This window comes from Exophiala aquamarina, assembly GCF_000709125.1.
Source record: "Exophiala aquamarina CBS 119918 chromosome Unknown aczIA-supercont1.3, whole genome shotgun sequence".
Taxonomy (NCBI): Eukaryota; Fungi; Ascomycota; class Eurotiomycetes; order Chaetothyriales; family Herpotrichiellaceae; genus Exophiala; species Exophiala aquamarina.
The window spans coordinates 2,568,026-2,586,533 of record NW_013550585.1 but is presented as its reverse complement, the minus strand read 5'-3'; the positions used below and the strand labels follow the sequence as shown (position 1 = coordinate 2,586,533).

General features: G+C 50.4%; 7 protein-coding genes across 7 annotated transcripts; 4 read left to right on the top strand and 3 right to left on the bottom strand.

Annotated features, from left to right (window-relative positions):
- Positions 1 to 978: 978 nt before the first annotated feature.
- A1O9_04519 (uncharacterized protein) lies at positions 979 to 2,313 on the bottom strand (the record flags this gene model as incomplete). The annotated part of the gene is made up of 1 exon (XM_013406809.1): positions 979 to 2,313. The coding sequence occupies one exon, from the start codon at positions 2,311 to 2,313 to the stop codon at positions 979 to 981; it is 1,335 nt and encodes a 444-aa protein (XP_013262263.1).
- Positions 2,314 to 3,028: 715 nt separating this feature from the next.
- On the top strand, positions 3,029 to 4,209 carry A1O9_04518 (uncharacterized protein; the record flags this gene model as incomplete). The annotated part of the gene is made up of 2 exons (XM_013406808.1): positions 3,029 to 3,154; positions 3,220 to 4,209. 2 exons carry the CDS (start codon positions 3,029 to 3,031, stop codon positions 4,207 to 4,209), a joined length of 1,116 nt encoding a protein of 371 aa, XP_013262262.1.
- Positions 4,210 to 5,117: 908 nt separating this feature from the next.
- A1O9_04517 (aspartate aminotransferase) lies at positions 5,118 to 6,514 on the top strand (the record flags this gene model as incomplete). Its single annotated transcript, XM_013406807.1, has 3 exons — positions 5,118 to 5,300; positions 5,359 to 5,490; positions 5,573 to 6,514. The coding sequence occupies 3 exons, from the start codon at positions 5,118 to 5,120 to the stop codon at positions 6,512 to 6,514; spliced, it is 1,257 nt and encodes a 418-aa protein (XP_013262261.1).
- An 810-nt stretch (positions 6,515 to 7,324) lies between these two features.
- Positions 7,325 to 10,998, bottom strand: A1O9_04516 (structural maintenance-chromosome 2; the record flags this gene model as incomplete). The annotated part of the gene is made up of 3 exons (XM_013406806.1): positions 7,325 to 7,592; positions 7,660 to 10,914; positions 10,970 to 10,998. 3 exons carry the CDS (start codon positions 10,996 to 10,998, stop codon positions 7,325 to 7,327), a joined length of 3,552 nt encoding a protein of 1,183 aa, XP_013262260.1.
- A 269-nt stretch (positions 10,999 to 11,267) lies between these two features.
- On the top strand, positions 11,268 to 11,958 carry A1O9_04515 (uncharacterized protein; the record flags this gene model as incomplete). The annotated part of the gene is made up of 2 exons (XM_013406805.1): positions 11,268 to 11,643; positions 11,699 to 11,958. The coding sequence occupies 2 exons, from the start codon at positions 11,268 to 11,270 to the stop codon at positions 11,956 to 11,958; spliced, it is 636 nt and encodes a 211-aa protein (XP_013262259.1).
- A 3,670-nt stretch (positions 11,959 to 15,628) lies between these two features.
- On the top strand, positions 15,629 to 17,337 carry A1O9_04514 (acetyltransferase; the record flags this gene model as incomplete). The annotated part of the gene is made up of 5 exons (XM_013406804.1): positions 15,629 to 15,651; positions 15,815 to 15,874; positions 15,937 to 15,964; positions 16,038 to 16,383; positions 16,439 to 17,337. The coding sequence occupies 5 exons, from the start codon at positions 15,629 to 15,631 to the stop codon at positions 17,335 to 17,337; spliced, it is 1,356 nt and encodes a 451-aa protein (XP_013262258.1).
- A 335-nt stretch (positions 17,338 to 17,672) lies between these two features.
- On the bottom strand, positions 17,673 to 18,440 carry A1O9_04513 (uncharacterized protein; the record flags this gene model as incomplete). Its single annotated transcript, XM_013406803.1, has 3 exons — positions 17,673 to 17,770; positions 17,850 to 18,002; positions 18,122 to 18,440. The coding sequence occupies 3 exons, from the start codon at positions 18,438 to 18,440 to the stop codon at positions 17,673 to 17,675; spliced, it is 570 nt and encodes a 189-aa protein (XP_013262257.1).
- Between the last annotated feature and the right edge of the window lie 68 nt (positions 18,441 to 18,508).

Genomic DNA, 18,508 nt, shown 5'->3' with positions numbered 1-18,508 from the left:
GAAACGATGATTATCTCTCCTCAGGGCCTCCAAACTGGCAACGAGTATGCACAAAGGCCTGGTCGTACTGTGAGGACAGCAGCAGGAAGGCACTGGCGGTGCTGGGCAGGGCAAAGAGAAAAAGGGAGAAGTCTCAAGCTGAGTGGTAGAGCGCGTTTATCAAGTGGCCCAGCTTCTGCCAGCCAGACAGCCTGAGCAGGAAATGGCGAGATGTATAGAGTCGAAGTGCCCACCGACCCATCATCAATCAGCTTTAAAGTAACGGATTTTCGTTCGCCTCCACGACTCATTGTCAGCCTTATCTCATGTGACCATTGCCTGTCCTTGATGCCGCCAAGGACATAACTATACTGTGGGAGTGTGTATACGTTCTCGCTCTCATACAACCAAAAAACAAACGTATCTCCTTCCCGCCAAAGCAAAAACTCAACCCATTCGAGCCCGCCACCGAACAGGTTCGAAGTGAGTGAGAAAAGCCCCTCCGGAGAGGGGTTTTTTTTAAGTTAGTAACACGGGGAGGGGGTTCGGTGGGACGATCTCAGAGCAACCCTCACTGGCTCCAATGATGTCCCAGTGGGTAGGGCGGGAGATTGTGATTGGAAGGGAGAGATTTTGAGAGGAGGAGTTTTACCACTTGGCCATTGGAGCAGTGAGGGTTCTCTGAGACCGTCAGATTCCCATTCGGGTGACAGAATCTCGGTGATTCACGTATTTATACCTTTTGATTTTAAGGTCATGTGATGGGTGATAGGAAGGGGTTGACGGTAGTGTTCGGTGGTGGTGCTCATTCAGGTCTATTGATACTTGGCGAGGCTGAGCTTCGGGGCGGACTCGGCCCGTTCCATCCATGCTTACGAGTACCCTAATACCTGAGAAGTCACGTATCCGGGGTTCTGGCCACGTTGAGCATTGTGAAAGAGAATCAACTTGCACTTGGTGATTTATAACTCGATGATACCAACTGCATATACTCCAAACTCACAGCTTAGAACTCGACCTAATCTGCAGATCATGCCGACTCAGATCCTTGATGCTCTTCTTCCCCATATTTCCCAGCATATTATCCGTGTCCGCCAACAAACACCTGAGTACGTGCTCGACACCAGCCTGGCCCGCGATGGCCAATCCATACATGTAAGGTCTGCCAATGAGCACGGCTTGGGCACCCAATGCCAGCGCCTTCAGAACATCACTTCCACAGCGAATGCCGCTGTCGAAGAGCAGGGTGATCTTGGACTTCTGGACTCTCTCGTCAGCGGCGATTTCGGCGAGTGCGTCGAGAGACGCGATCGCTCCGTCGCACTGGCGGCCGCCGTGGTTCGAGATGATGATGCCGTCAATGCCGTTGTCGATTGCGCGGTGCGCGTCCTCGACCGTCTGAATGCCTTTCAGCACGATCGGGCCGTCCCATAGCTTCTTGAGGGTTTCAAGGTGTTGCCATTCACGGTAGGTTCCGCTGTTCAATACGTCTAACAAGACCCTCGACTTCTGTAGCTTTGCGACATTCGCTAGGACTTTTGTTGCGCCATATATGGAGCCGGGTCGACGGAGGAGGTTGTACAACTCGCGCAATTTCTCGCCTGTCGTTCTCATGTCGTTCTTCATCTCTTGCTCGTACCGAGCATTGAAGACCGGGTCGGAGTGGCCGATCTGACATCCGTCGCCCCAAATGAAAGGGAGATAGCTTGTGTCGAGATCCGTGGGTCGCCATGCCAGGTTGAATGTGTCGAGTGTCACGACTAGCACTTTATATCCGTTCGACTTGGCTCGATTGAGCAGACTGGCCGTTACTTCCTCCCACTGGGGGCGCGGCCAGTACAGCTGGTACCAGCGCTCACCGTCGCCGTTGGACTGTGCGACCTCCTCGATGGTCCGGGTCGCAGCGGACGACAGAATGTAAGGGACTTTCACCTTATTGGCTGCCCGAGCCGTTGCGTCCTCGGCGTCCTTGTGCATGATCTTCTGCACGCCAACCGGGGCAATCAGCAACGGACTGGGATACTTGGTTCCAAACAGGTCAACACTCAGGTCTCGGCGTGTCGCGTTGACCAACATGGATGGCCTCAGGCGGTATCGGTCGAAAGCAGATAGATTGGCTGCATTGGTCGTCGCCGTGCTGGCTGACCCATGTACGTAGCCGAAGTTTGCAGCAGGGACCTTTGTGCGTGCCAGGTTTTCCCATTCTGCTGGTTTGGTGGAGAATATCGGGGCGCGGAGGGACGAATAGATCTCACGCTGGTAACTCGAGGGAGCATCTGGGTCGGGCTCGGTGTATGGTTTGTTCAAGTCCCGGAGTTCTGTCTTTTTCGCCATTGTGGGTATTGTAGCCAGTAAGGACGCTTTCCAGGCGGTCAAAGGAGTCGGGCTATGTCAAACTAGATATTCCTGAATGGAGGCTGTAAAACAAACAGAGCCACGGTGTGTGCTGATGTTGATGCTCGTTCCATGAAGTTGCTTGTGGAACGGGTTGCCGATATTTAGCCATCACTAATGGCAAGTACATACCGAGGTCCATCAATCCCTCCCAATTCCCCAAGTGTCATCTCTAGGTCCCGAGATTTAGTGTCTACTCGTAAGGGTTCTGTAATCACCTACGGAAATGGAATCGAGCAGGTAACAGATTTCAACGGAGGTGCTTGCATTTCCAACTCCCAGGTACGGGTATTAGGAGGCAGTTCGGTAAATCTGTTGATAGGCCGAATTCTGGCTTGTCGTTTTCCGATAGTCTGTCATTTCTCATTCGTGCCGGAAAATCACAGAAGTTTAGTAAAATGATCACCAGCTTCCGTCATCATGTATTGCAGGATTAACCTAGGATAGAGAGTAATCGCATTGCCTTTGGGTTCGCGTTTGGAGAAGGGACGAGGCTGCAAGGCTACGAGGCTGCGCATGCGGAGAAAAATGGCGATCCGTGTCTACGTCGAAGGGCCAGCGTGGTACCAGACGTTCTCCCTTTACACTTTTAAACCCCAACATGCAAGTTTCCAGACTCTTGTATTGAGGAGGGATAGTAAAGCTGTGATCCAATATGAGCGACCTCGCGCCGTCATTGTCCTCCATCTTGGTCAACGCGCATTCGGCGAAACCCATTCCTAGTCACACACAATATGACACCGCCAGCCTTGACCTGTTTTTAAGGGAGGCATATCAAGTTGTACGGCTTCAGCTCTCATCGAGAATTTCGAACGTGCCAATCATTGCTAACAGCATCTCTTGCAGAACCGATCTATCTCATCTCTACTTTCCTATCTGCGCGCAGTGCGAACTCATTACCTCTCGACGGCACCCCCAGCACGACAATCAAAGCGCCCGCAATCCGGGGGCTCGCGTGCTACCCTATCCTCGTTAAATATACCTGACATCCCCGAGCATTTGACAGACTCGCAGCGCGAAGCGATCGACAGCCAAACCTCATCGGTGCTGCGGGATATCAACAAAAATATTGGCAACATTTCATCCGCGGCGAATCTGCAATACGAGACGGCTACGAAGGTTCTTGAGAAGAAATATGGGCAGCCGAGCTCTGCGATCTGGCGGTGGGCAGCAGGGGATGGGGATACGCCGGATGCAGGAAAGTCAGAGGAACAGGTGCAGGAGGAGGGGAAAGTGAAGATAGTCAAGTCGGTGCGAGATGGAGTTCTGTGGTACTTGGAGAACAGGCTTAAGGATGCACTTGCGGCGCAGCAAGAGATGGTGGAGAAACGCCTGGACCGTGAGAGAGAAAAGCAGATGAGTATGCTCTACGACCCGAGAAACAAGGGAGTGAAAGCTAGCCGAGACGTCGAGAGTCTTCTGAATGGCACGGAGACCCAAGCAGGACGGGATCTACGTGGACACGACAAATACAACCCGGCACTTGACCCGTCTCAGAGCGGCGAGCAGGAATTGACGCCTGAGCAGCTACAATTGTTCGAAGAAGAGAACAAGGGAATGTTTGAGCATTTCAACGATCAGCTGGCCAAAGTGACCCAAGTGGAGAAGAGCCTCATGGAGATTGGCAGTCTACAGCAGACGCTGGTAGGGCACCTGAGTGTGCAAGGGGAAATGATCGGGCAGCTGGTCCAAGACGCAGCGAGTACGGATGAGAATGTGCGCAAGGGGAACAAGGAATTGAAGAAGGCCAGTGAGCGGAGCAGCACGGCAAGACTGGTGTTTTATGCAACAGCAGGGTTCTGTTCGTTTTTGGTGGCTTGGGATTTGATATTTTGATATTTGATATGCTGAGTTGAGAGCATTGGGAATTGCCCCGGATTTCAGGTTGTTCCGGTATCAGCCGATTCGGCTTGGTGGGTGGAGTTGTGGCGGGGAAGAGCACGAACAATGGCAGATTAAAGAGTGGAGGAGGAGGGAGAGTGGTGTGCTTTGAGATGAAACACGTTATCATTGATCCTCGAAGTGGATTTTGAAGAAACGGTTGGGGGATAGATAGTAGTACAACCGCGTGCTTGATAGTGTGCAGAACAATTGAGGATGTATGTATCAGCGGTGGATGGTGAATTACCTACCTACGCAGGTACTGATGCAGAAGTAATGGTATGTAATGAACCTCATCTCGTACCGTAATCCGGGCGTTTGGGATGAACTACGGAGTAGATGCTCGTACAAATTATTCAGGTACGGGTGCAGGTGTTCTTACAATACTCCGACAGGCCGGGAAACTGGACTTCGTAACCAGGTACGGATATTAGTTCTTCCGGGTGCATCCGCCCGCCCTTTGACGTGGTCCCCTAGGATGCTGTACCAATCGGCAGCGTGGCAGGTGCGTATCTGCTCCGTGTCCCCGTGCCTTGGGCAGCTTGCAACAGCCCCTCGAGCCCTCGGCCACCCCGCGGTTACTGTTCGTTCCTGCGCCCGTCCGCAGCTGCTCATGCAGTTGGACTCTCCAGCAGCAGCTGTCACACGTCTGAGAAATTTAATTATTCTTACCTACAGCACTACTACGACTACCTGGTCCTCACTACCATTCCACCATCCCGCCAGCCCTGCTTGAGATGCCCTCACCGCCAACTCATTCTTCTTGTATTACTTCCTCACAGTTACACTCATCTTCTCCCACCTCTACTACAGCAACTGCACGTCTATCCCAACTCTCAAACCATACCACTCAGTCTCCAGCTATGGGTTCTCTCCCTATCGAGACTCTCTTCTCTGAGAATGTCGTTCCTCAAGCTCCAGAAGACCCTCTCTTCGGCCTGATGGCTGCTTATAGGAAAGATTCCTTTGAGAAGAAGGTTGATCTAGGCATTGGTGCTTACCGAGACAATAATGCAAAGCCATGGGTTCTCCCCGTTGTGAAGAAAGTCTGCTCTCCTCCCTTCTCACACTAGTTACATGCTCTTACTGACTCGCCCCCTCCAGGCCGACGACATCATCCGCCAGGATCCAAATCTGAATCACGAATATCTGCCCATCGCCGGTCTTGCTGAATTCACCTCCGCCGCCCAGAAGCTCATCCTTGGTCCCGAATCCCCCGCCATAAAAGAAGGCCGTGTATGTCCCACCTCACTCTGGCCTCCCAGTCCTCCTCCTCATGCATTTCTGTATGCTGACTGATTCCTTCTCTCCTGTCTAGGCGGCCTCCCTCCAGACAATCTCTGGAACTGGCGCCGTCCATCTCGGTGGCCTGTTCCTTTCCAAGTTCCTCTCGAAACCCACACCTACTATCTATCTCTCGAGCCCGACATGGGCGAACCATAACCAAATCTTCACCAACGTTCATCTCCCCATCGCCAACTACCCCTACTTCTCCGCAAAGACGAAAGGTCTCGATTGCGATGGTCTGCTCAGCACATTGTCATCTGCCAAGGAAGGCTCCGTTGTTCTCCTGCATGCTTGTGCTCATAATCCCACAGGTGTCGACCCAACGCAAGATCAATGGAAACAAATCGCCCAAATCGTCCGAGATCGCAAGCTCTTTCCCTTTTTCGACTGTGCATACCAAGGTTTTGCTTCTGGAGACTTAGCCACCGATAACTTCGCCATCCGATACTTTGTTGAGCAGGGCTTCGAGTTGATCATCGCACAATCATTCGCCAAGAACTTTGGTTTGTACGGTGAAAGAGCAGGTGCTTTCCACTTCGTTGCTGCACCGGGATCCCAAGCTCAGGACATCACCAAACGTGTTGCCTCCCAACTTGCCATTCTTCAGCGCTCCGAGATCTCAAATCCTCCTGCATATGGTGCTCGTATTGCAAGTACTGTTCTGAATGACCCCAAACTCTTCGCTGAGTGGGAAGGTGATCTGAGAACCATGTCTGGACGGATCATTGAGATGCGGAAGTCACTGAAGGGAGAGCTTGACAGACTTAGTACACCTGGTAATTGGGAGCATATCACGAGCCAGATTGGCATGTTCTCTTTCACTGGAATCAGTGAGAAGCAAGTCCTCGCTATCAGAGAGAAGTGGCACGTCTACATGACCAAAAATGGTCGTATCAGTATGGCTGGTCTAAACACGGGTAACGTCAAGTACTTTGCAGAAGCCTTGGACGATGTTGTCAGGAATGTGAATTAAGTGGTTCCGTGCCCAAAAGCTCCAAGCCGGATACATTTCCCTTCTCTCGATGATGACCGTGACGAAGATGAGGACATAGCATGGATGATGAAGAGAGCCAACGTGTACACAAACAATTTCAGCCTCTACCCACGCTCAACACCTTCTACAAAGAACCGTGGTCGGGATGAATATAGAGGGTTCCTCCTTGAGCGGCATTGCATATTTCGCAATGGTAGATAAAACTTCGGGTTATGTTACAAATGAATCAACTGAGCATATCGCTCCCAACGACCCCATTCCCTTTACCGGTCGTGATAATGTTCGTCATCCCGTCATCCCGGGTGTCACCCTGGCAGAGTCGGCGATATCGATCAGACAGTACTGATTTCTCTTCAACGTGATCAACAGCGAACTAACCATCAGCATTGAAACACCAAATCAAGAACAGATGGGCATGACACAGAAAACAAGAACAGATCCAGTCAGTTGATAACCATCAACGCTATTCATAGGACTCGTCACATGCATCACATCAAGCTACCTGTCGTGGCCCCCCGGTGTTCCTTCTACAGAGCGTGATTGTGAAACAGATCCCAAGGCCAAAGTCAAACACGAAGACAAGACGCTGTGTAATGAGCGCATGTACAGCTGCCACGCACTGTATGCATGTACCTTCTTCCCGCCCACCGAAGAGTTTGACAACAGGGGTATATAGCATGCTCCGCGACCTGACAATCAATCAGCCAAGCCCGCAGACCAAGCAAGCAAGCAAGCAAGCAAGCAGAAAGAGATGTATATCCAATCGAACCAAAGGTAAAGCTAACCGAGTCAACCCTTGATTTCTCCAGGCGTCATGACCGACACGACACTGGTGCCCTCGGAAAAGCGCGTCCGGAACACACGATTGGCGTTCTGGAACATGCCGTCCTTCAGCGACACGACGATGAATTGCGAGCCCTTGAAGCGCGTCTTGATGATGCGCCCGATGTTCTGCGTGTGGCTCAGGTCCAACGCCGCGTCCACCTCGTCCAGGATGTACATTGGTGCCGGCTTGAATTGCAGCAGCGCCAGGATCAGCGAGAGTGCGATTAGGGATCTGTTTTGGGGGGTCAGTGTTAGCTTTTCGAGTCTCTTTGAGCAATCAGAAGGACAACTGAACATACCTCTGACCACCACTTAGCTCGTTGAGACTCTGTTTCCAGACCTTGCCCAGACAGACCTTGACCTCGAGGCCCTCCTGGATCCGGTCGATGTTGTCGTCTAGAGGTATCAGCTTGGCCGTGTTGTTGCCCGGAAGGAGGTCGGAGAAGATGTTTCCAAAGTCATCGGTGACCTGGCGCCAGGTTTTGAGGAGCGCTTCTTTCTTGTACTCGTCCAGCGTGGTGATGGTCTCCTCGATCTTCTTCTTGTCGCGCACCACGGTCCGCAGCATGTTTTTCAGCGATGCCTCTTTCTTCTCGACGCTATCGATCATCGGCATCACTTTCGGGTTGATCTTCTTCTTCATGCCCTGGAAGCGCTCCCGGACGTTTTTGAGCGTTGCCCGCGACTCTGCCATGTTCTTGCCCTGGAAGTCATACGGTGTGCCGGCGCGTCCGAATTGGTTCTTGTTGTCTTCAATCCAGTCGTGTTCTGCTTCCAGCTCCGCCACCAGTGCCGCGGCCGCTTGCGCATCTTTCTGTGCCTTCTCGACCGCGTGCCCCAGCTTCTGCGCTTCGAGTCCTTCCTCCTGGATCTGTTTGGTCTTCTTCGACTTGGCTTTCTCAAGCTCTCGAAGCTCATCGTCGAATCCTGTTAGTTTGGCCTGCTCATCTGCGAGTTCAGCCTGCGTGATGTCGTGGTTGTTTTTGACTTCGGTTTCTTCTTGCCTCAGCGTTTGCATTTCCTCTTTCTGAGCATCGATCGCACTGCCAACTTCGACCAATTGTTCCTCCGCAGCACTGAGGTCAAGTATAGCCTGTTCGCTGTCTATTCGGGCATCTTGCAGTTCCTTTTGAAGTGATTTGATAGCTGCTGACGTTTTGGTGAGTGTCTTTTTCAATTCTATCAATGACTTTTCAAGCTCCTTGAGTTTGCTGTCCTTGTTCTTGCTGAAGTCTTCCATGTCCGTTTCTATTCTCTTGACATCCTTGGCGGCTTGACTTTCTCTGGTCTTTGCATTGGACATGTCTTCCTTGAGTTGGGTAATCGACGTTTTCATCTCTTCGATCGCCTGAATGATTGATGATGACGAGTTTCCTGAGATTTGCTCTTCGGTAAGCTTGATTTCGTGGGTCTTCAGATCGAGCTCCTGCTTGACAGACTTGATGTTTGCAAGCTTAGCAGTTTCGCTTTTCATAGTCTGCTGGAGCTGCTGGAGCTCACTCTGATGCCTCTTTAATTCTTGCGTCACCTCATTCAGCTGCTGTAGAATGACGAGAACGCCACTGGAGTTTGGCGAACTGCCGCCAGAGAGAGTTCCAGAAGGATCATAGACATCGCCTTCGAGGGTGACACTCTTCAACCGAACCGATGGATCAAATGTAACTCTTTTCGCAGTCTCAGCATCTTGGCAAATTAATGTTGTTCCGAAGACATAGTCCATCGCCTTGGACACCTCATGATCATACCCAATTAAGGACAGAGCCAGGTCAACCTTACCAGGAGCGATCTTTTGTGCCGCTCCAACTTTCTCTGCAGAAGCCTTGAACGCTGATATCTTGTTGAGGGGAATAATTGTCACTCGTTTCTTGAGCTTGCCTTTCTGTAGCAGCTGTGTACCAGTATCCGCTGTGTCCACAACAACATTATAAAGCCTGCCACCAGCACAAATTTCAAGCGCTGTTCCTGCCATCGATTTATTTTTGTCCAGGGTGAACAGCTGAGCGACCAACCCTTTAACTCTCGAGCGGTCAAAATTGGGCGATGGATCGCTGAAATGGAAATCCACGTTCGCGACCTTACGTTTTAGTTCGTCAGCTTGTTGTGTTAATCGACGGATGTCTTTCTGTAGCATAACTTCTCGTTCACGCATACTTTCCTCACGACCAGGTTCAAAGCCCAGTTTTTGGAGGTCAGTCTCAAGCTTCTCGGCCTGTTTGCGAAGAGTTTCGAGCCCGTTCAACAATCCAGCGTTTTGTTCTCGGGCTTTCTTCGCTCTAGGTTCGTCCTCCTTGATTCGTTTTTCAAGGTGTGATATTTTCAGTTTCGCTTGTCCTTGCTCCGTGCCCGCAGACATTAGGCGATTGCGAGCTTCCTGCAGCTGCCCCTGGTAGCCACTTTCTTGACCTTCTCTGGAAGCGACTCCAGTCTGTAGTGTTGAAAGGAGTTCTTCCTTCTTCTCCACCTCAGCATTCTGAGAGTCAGAGTCGGATTTTGCAGTGTCCCATCGCGACTGCAAGTTTTCGAGTACATTCTTTTTGTCATTGACTTGTTTTTCGAGCGCCTTTACATTTTTGGCCACGTCTTTCTTCCTCTGCTCCTCTTCGGCGATGCTGGACTGTTTCAGATCAAGGACAGTCCCTAAGCGAACAAGTTCGTGACTGTAGTCTTTGACCTTGTTTTCAAGTTCCTGAAAACGACCTCCCTTTCGCATCTCTTTGTCTCGAATTGACTTTACTCTGTGCGCATCTTCCTCTAGATTTTCGATTTCACGCTTGAGTTTAAGTGCATTGTCCTCCAAGTATTGAACCTTGGCCCGCTTGATCTCATGCTCCTGAGAGGCTGACTTCATCTTGTCGCCGGCCCGGACGTAGTCAGCCGCAGTAACAACTCTCGTCAGACGTTCTAATTCACTTTGTGTCTTTTGATAGTCGAGCCAGGCTCTCTTCTCGCCTCGTAGTTTGTCAAGTTTGGGTTCGATCTCTTCCTTGAGCAGGCCCTCGATCTCCAACACCTTCATTTCTTTCTTGGCCATGGTTTTGGTGGCCTTTTCTTTCCGATCTTCGAACATCCGTGTTCCGGCTGCTTCTTCAATCATAGCCAGAATCTCAGCGGCCTTCATATTGAGTACTTTTGTAATACGTCCCTGCATGATGATGAAATTTGGGTTGTTGATGTTCAAACCAACACTCTGAAATAGATTCTGAACTGTTGTTTGTTGGGCGCGGTGTCCGTTGATCAGATATTTGCTAGTTCCGCCCATGACAATTTGTCTCGTAACACTAATTTGGCTGTATTCTTCGAATCCGATGGGACTCGTGCTCTTGTCATTGTTGTCGAAAACGATTGTAACGCTGGCCTTGGTCACACCCGCTTGGCCGCGCTTGTAAATGAGATCCTGCAAATTTTGGGCTCGCACGGTAGACATATTGGTAATGCCTAGAACAAAACATATTGAATCGAGGATATTGGATTTTCCTGAGCCATTGAGACCGGTGACAGCGTTAAAGGATGGATCCCAGCCAGAGATGACGGTTCTCTGGCTGTAGGACTTGAAACTGAAGTGGTGTGTTAGACGTGTCGCAATGCTGTGCGCAGGGGAAAGGCACTTACCCATCTATTACAAGTTCAACGATCTTCATGTTGGCCGTATGCTGCAGCTACATGCAGAATTTCACGAGCAGCACGCGCGGGCAACATGTTTCATCCATTACCATACCCACCAAATGTTTACGTTACCTAAATAGGAAAGATGTCAATTAAGCCTAAGATGGAAGGTACGGCGAAACCAAACTCCGGCCTTGGCGTTGATCGGCCACCTCAATTTCGAAAGCTTTAAGCAAAAAGTTCCCTACGAGCAACATCGCGAACAATCCTCAATCGCCAGTTTGATCTGCCAACGACAGTCACGATGGCGGCAGTGACTCGAGGCATCTCTTCTGCTTCGGGCAGATCGACATCGATACCCGTCTTCCTTGTCCCTGCATTTTCACGACCATGTTCTTCCCGTCCAGTTACTTCGTCTCGATCCTTCTCCAGCAGCGAACCCCGAGGAAAACGTCAAACTAAAGCTGGTGAAACCAATAAGAAGCGGGGTGTATCGGCTATGCGAGGCACTGGACCTTTGGTCAACAGAGGGCTTTGGGCATATCCCCTCCCAGAACCTGTCGCCCGTTCGCGTGTGCCTAAACAAACGGACTATGAGGATACAGCCGACCATGGTCTCTGGCAATTCTTCCATGCAGATAGAAAAGCCCTAGTTCCGCCAGAAGAGGAATCCTCACATGGTATGCTTGCACTATAGTCCACGATCAATGGCCAGGGATGATCTAACTCGTATAGGTCGTGCATGGAGCTATGGCGAACTGTCTATCAAAAGTTTCGAAGATTTACACAAACTCTACTGGCTCTGTATAAAAGAGCAAAACCAGATCCTTACTCGTTCCAGAGAGATGTCACGTGTCCGTGCAGGTTTTGGAGACCTGGAGCTCGAAGAGAAGAGAAAAGTGGTAAGTCGCGCCAGATCCTGTGCAAGATATCTCTTATCCTATGATGAGCCTCATCCTTTCACTCGCCGATATGAGTGCTACAAGACTGCTTAAACCTTGTATCTATGAACATATTTTACTGGAAAGTTATCTGAAACAACAAACATCTGCCTACCATTCGCGATCACTTCTATTTCAAGGCAAGCGCTTACTGATCATCATTGTGGCGTAGGTACGAGATACGATGGCAAGGATCCGAACGGTTCTAGCTGAGCGACAGTTTAAACACGATGAGGGCATGGCATTATACTACGAAAAGTCACTGTCAGAGCTACTACCCGACCAAGGGGAACTTGACCATGATACCTTTTACACAGAACCCAGAGAAGCCGAGGAACCAGTAGAGGAAGTCGAGGAACTTCAGCAACTTGGGAGCAAATTTGGGGAGATGGAGGCAGTCAGGGAGCTGAGCCCGGCCAAGAAAAATCCAAAGACGAGGAAACGGCCGCTAAACTTGAAGAAAAGAGTGCTGCAGTAGTACACGGACAATCTAGTTCGAGCTGGAAGAACGCAAAATCCTAAAGGGGGACTGGGTGAAGGGTGGGCACGGTACATCTCAGCCTAGGGACTGGCCAAGACAATGCTTGTGGAAGAGCTGGTCCAAATCTGTAAAATCAACGTTCATATTCTGTGGTTGTGATTGAGTGTACAAACCTTTGATGAGTCTCACTACCGGATACTCCGTACTGCCTGGGGAGAATTGCTTTCTCCCGAGGAGAGGCTGGCATGCACGTGGAGAGGAACAAAAGATAATAACGTCACAGAGTGGGCATCTTTCATGCCACATCCAGAGGTCAGCCTAGTGAGGCTGTGTAGCGAAGTCGAAACATCTGGGCAATCTAGGCGAAAATTAACATATGACTTGGAAAGGGGATCCAAGAGGAGACTCCGGTTGTCTTTAGCCAGGTATAATTAAAGCACAGTCGCTCTTGCTACTGCGTACTAGTAGCCTTGTAAATAATTGCCAGGCACTTGAGGTCCACGATAATTGTCAATCACAGATAGGACTCGGTTCTTGGGACTCCGGACGTGTGAGGTCTCAATGGCGAGGCTGAGTTTGATGCCAAAATGTTCGCGGAAGTGATTGAGCCGAAGACATGCACAAATCCCGATTTCATGTAGATGGGGAGACATCACACTCCACCCAATACTCAAACGCGATCCTTTTTGTGTGGCTGTTCCGAAGCACTAATTATCTGTTCGGTGGGTATCCAATGTGGTCAAGGTTCAGAGAGATCTTGCAGCCTCTCCTATTTTTTTGGGCTCCGCCACCTTCGCTACGTACACGTTGCCCATGTCTCCCAAATGTACTTCGTACGGCGTATCGAACCTGGAATGAACGCTCAACATATGACGCACGCCGATCCTGAACAGGGTGGGTTTCTTTCCACTTCAAGGCTGGCATTGCCATTTGCAACGGCTCTTCTCGGAAAGCCCCAGTCAAACCTATTCTGAGTCTTGACATTCCAGTGGTCTGCCTTCTCGAGGTGAAACCGCACAAATCGAAACACACTCTTGGACAACTACAATGTCTTATTGAATGACCATTGCTTGCAAACCATCAGAACCCACTTGTGTCGTGTCTGCCTCGCCTTTCACGAGAGTCCCTCCAGTATGCCGCCATGGCATTCCCCCGGATCGTTGAGATGTCTAGTACTCTTGGGAGTGTTCTGCGAGACTTGGAACCTTCATGTCCGGTGGGTCGTGCTTACGAGTCTGCAGACAAATCACCTACGCGCGTGAGTGGTTCTCCCCAGCCAAGTGCAAGGGTTTTGCAGCAAGTTGTTCTACCAGGTACCGAGGACAGCTCACACAACGGCTATACGGCGAGCGGCTGTCCGCATTGACCGAAGTGAAAAATGGCTGTCTGTGCTAGGTGAGTGGCATATTGCACCTCCTATCACCATCCATCCTTCACTTATATCATCCGGCTTTCCCATCCCACCCCGCCCATCTCACCTCTTTCATTTTAGTGGTACGCAATCACGTTGGGCTACGTTAACCATTCCTTCAACATCTGTAAATGCACGCTCATCATCATGGCACTGGGACCATTTGCGATTCTCTTTATAAGTCTTGCGGCAGCAGCACTCACTGTAGCAGGCGCTGCCGCAATATACAGGGTCATGAATCCAAGCCAATTCGACAGATTAGCACTGCCGGTAACAGAAAATCAACGTGCATATATGCGACACTTGCGGCAGAGGACAAAAGACCAATATGAGCTCAATCACCAGCAGGTGCCACACCCTCCAATGAGTCCCATGACCTCAAGTCAATATCAGTCTACCTATATGTCCTGAAACTTTCTGTCAGCGATAGATACTTGACGTCGACCCGACCTCGCGAATGCTGGCGCCTTGCTGTGTGAGCGATTGGTTTTCTACACTCACGCTGTCGACTTCTACTAAGGACCAGTGCGCCAGCGCCTTGAACGATCAGAGACCCTCTAAGGCTCTTGCGAAACCGGGTCGCGTTATTTCATAATGAGTCATTGATGATGGACGTTTGAAAAGATATAAAACACGAGTCCAAGTGCCCGTATGACGGATAGCGGCATGGTTTGCTTCACGTCGCCGGTACTTTTCCTTGGATTCGATCGCTATCACGTACGAAACAAATTGCCAACAGACTACTCCCTACAAAACGTGATGGAAGACGCCCCATTAGTGCTCAGTATGCAGGCCTCACGAACGAGATGAGATTGGACCTAATCAATACCCCAGTTCGAGGTAGAGAAACGCTGGTCGTCTGTGTGTGTTGCCTTTCGATGCCGATCCTAGGCTCGCCCCACGAAAGCGGCTACTGCTCGTCCTTGAGAAGATTTTGCGGACGTGGAGCACCTCAGTCTTTGGCAGCGTCGGCGGAATGGTCTGAAATAAGATCAAAGCATCACTTGCTCTAGATCTACCAAAGCTACCTCTGCTGCCTGGCTACTTAGTTCTACTTCAAGGGGTTCTTAGATAAAAGGGGTGCCCAGCTGCTCGTTCCCCTTCGCTCGCTCATCGGATCTCGACGCTGCACATTTCTGGCTGAAGCAATTCAAGGTCTCAAGCAGAGTGGGGATACCTGAGCGCTGGCTACGGCATACAGGGGTTTCATACCCAGAACATCATCGTCCAGCCCTTCCAACCGGGATTGTGGGTCTAGTTGCTCATTATTGATAACGGAAGGAAACCCCGGTGAAATCAAGAATCGCGTTGAAAAGATAGATGCTGTCTTTAGCAGAAGACTCGCCCCAAGTCACAGCCACGATTGGTCTGAAGACTGTGTAAACGCGTGGTTTCTTGTCCACGTTCGGCCATCTTCCCATGAGCGGGGAGGAGGAAAGCAGTTACAGTCCGCTAGACTCTCAAAAGTGAGCGAGAACTAATCGCAGATAGATCGTTGACAAGGAAATGTACATCCTAGGGTGCGTAATGAGAGATACTCTGCGTACTCTCAAGTTCTGCATGGAACAGGAGTACAATAACATGCTGCTTTCAAGGCGTGATAAAGCGGCGTGCTCTTCATCCCCGTAAAGTAGCGCTTGGCAGATGACCTCACCTATTCCGGAAGCAATCAACAGCGGGCGGTGGGCAAGGAAGGTGCAGGCAAATGGTGCGACAACTCGCCCTCATCTTTCACCGAATATTCCTGAAGTCTGTCCCTGCATCCCATTGTCCCCTGTTATCAATAGCACTTTTCGTACCCCCTTAACATAGTTCCGCATTAATCCTCCGACATGGCTGATGAAATCGCTCCAGAGTACGACGTTGTGGTTCTAGGCACAGGTACACCCTTCCCAACCGCTCATCTGCCCCACCATTCAGAACTGACATCTTCGCAGGCTTGACGGAATGCGTACTGTCCGGGTATAGCAGCACCTCTCATCCCGTTATGAAAAACTATGCTAACCACTCTTCAAAAGTGTGTTGTCCGTAAAGGGCAAGAAGGTCCTTCACATCGACCGAAATGATCACTATGGCGGGTATGTGGAAGGAAGCCTATTGACATCTGCTGGTGCGGCTTAGTACTGACACACATTTGTAGAGAGGCTGCGTCCGTAAACATTGAAGCTGTATGCAACACCAGCCTGCTACCAAACATTTGTCCTACCCACAGGTACGGTCTGCTAATCTGTGTCTGCACAGCTCTTCAAGAAATATGGCAACTTCAAAGAGGGGGAAGAACCGTGGAAGAAATATGGTCGAGTCAATGACTGGAACGTTGATCTCGTCCCCAAGCTTCTGATGGCCAACGGAGAGCTCACGAATATCCTCGTTTCAACCGATGTCACACGATATCTTGAATTCAAGCAGATTGCAGGCAGTTTCGTACAGCAAGGCTCTGGTCCCCGGGCTACAGTTGCCAAAGTCCCTTCAACCGCAACCGAAGCCCTTAGTTCACCTTTGATGGGGTTGTTCGAAAAGAGGCGTGCGAAGAAATTCCTGGAATTTGTGGGCGCTTTTGAGGAGAACGATCCTGCTACACACAATGGTAGGTCATCTATCCAATGGTACTTGTCGAGTTACTCACCGTTCTTGAAACCTAGGACTCAACCTGAACAAAGTCACCATGAAGGAAGTCTATGACAAATTCGGTCTCGAGGCGACAACTAGAGACTTCATTGGACATTCAATGGCTCTCTATTCCACTGATGAATATATCAACAACCCTGGCCAAGCCAAGGAGACAGTTGAAAGGATTCGTCTCTATGCAAACTCAATGGCACGCTACGGGAAATCTCCATATATCTACCCATTGTATGGTCTAGGTGAGCTCCCGCAAGGTTTTGCTCGCCTTTCCGCCATATACGGTGGTACCTACATGCTCAACACTTCCGTTGATGAGTTTTTGTACGACGGAAGCAAGATCAGCGGGATCAAGGCTACAATGAAGGAGAGGGGCGAAGAAGGTGACGGCTTGAAATTCACTACCAAGACCAAGATGATACTTGGAGATCCATCTTACTTCCCCGGAAAGGTGCAAGTGGTGGGACATTTGCTGAAAGCGATCTGCATCCTGAATCATCCAATCGACAAGGCTCCCGACGCAGATTCTCTTCAACTTATTATCCCTCAATCTCAAGTCGGCCGCAAGAATGACATTTATATCGCGGTGGTTTCATCAGCACACAATGTCTGCCCCAAAGGCTACTACATCGCCATTGTATCGACAATTGCAGAGTCATCCGCCAACCATCATTTGGAACTTCAGCCTGGTATCGAACGTCTCGGTCGCATCGAAGAGAAATTCCAAGGTCCCCCAATCCCACTCTACCAACCCCTTGAGAGTGGAATGAACGATCAGATATTCATCTCTAACAGTTTTGACGCTTCAAGTCACTTTGAGACAGTCACGGAAAATGTCAGAGACATCTACCGACGAGCTATGGGAGAAGAACTCAAAGTCGAGGGCCTCAGGGAAGGACAAACCCTGGCAGAGGAATAAACCATTTCGACTTGCTGGTCCTGACGAACAGGTTTTGGAAAGCCTAAGAAGCCCAACGACAAGCCGAAGGGTATGACTGGCATCAATGGTAAGGAAGCCGGGTGAAGGACTATATGGACAGAACGAGCGGCACACCAAATCACGCATGGCGTCAGGAGTTGATCTTGCATAGTTGAATAACAGACCATCAGTAGATACTTGCACACACTGAAAACGTTCTTGAGCCGTGAAACAAACGGCCTTTGCTCCGCACAGTGGTGGTGTTCAGCCCTAGAAGAGAGCAACGACTACGATGCCAGATATAGTTTGTGTATATACATTGCAACACAGTGATATCAAGTCCGCTTCGCCTTGCCATCCACCACTCCCGAAGCAGCAGCCCTCAACAGCTGTGCCTTGACCCTGAAGAAGGCATCGACACCCATGACTCCAGCTGCGAATTTGTCCAGAGATGATTAGCATCTTTGATCTCAATTTCAGCAACACCCGGCAGGAGCAGCAACACGACTCACCGAGAACCAAATACGGCACGTACAGGCTGTAAATATCATTGCGCTGTTTCCGCGAGTAGGCAGCCCACTCGGCAGTGTCAACGACGCAGGTCAATGTCGTGACGGCGGTTTCGAGCGCGAAGACCAGCAGGTTTAACCCGATCAGCGGATGACCTGTGAGATTGGGGGTTTTAGCCAATGGCGAGCAAGTTTGCATTCCATATCATATCCGATCAAACCGCGTAGGTCTCCACCGGGCCCTGGAGCAACGCACGCAACGACAACCAACCTACCTCTGGGGATATTCCAAACGAACCACAGACTCACGGGCAGGTGGTACAGGGCCTCGAGGTACATGTACGCGCGGAACCAGGCCGGTGGGGCGGTGAAGAACCGGTCGCCGAAGCTGGTGATGTAGTAGGTCCGCAGGCTTGTCGAGACGGCCGGCGTCAGGGCCGGCGGGTATAGTGTCGCGAGGTCGATCACTGATTGTTTAAGTGGTACATTGGTTAGTTGATTGAGAGGATGTGGGTGGATGGGTAGATGTCGGAGAGGGAAAAAGGGTGGATAGAGGTTGGGATGAGGTATAAGCCATGTTAATCCATCGATCATCAATAGCAACCACACACACACACACACACACACACACACACACACACACACACACACACACACACACA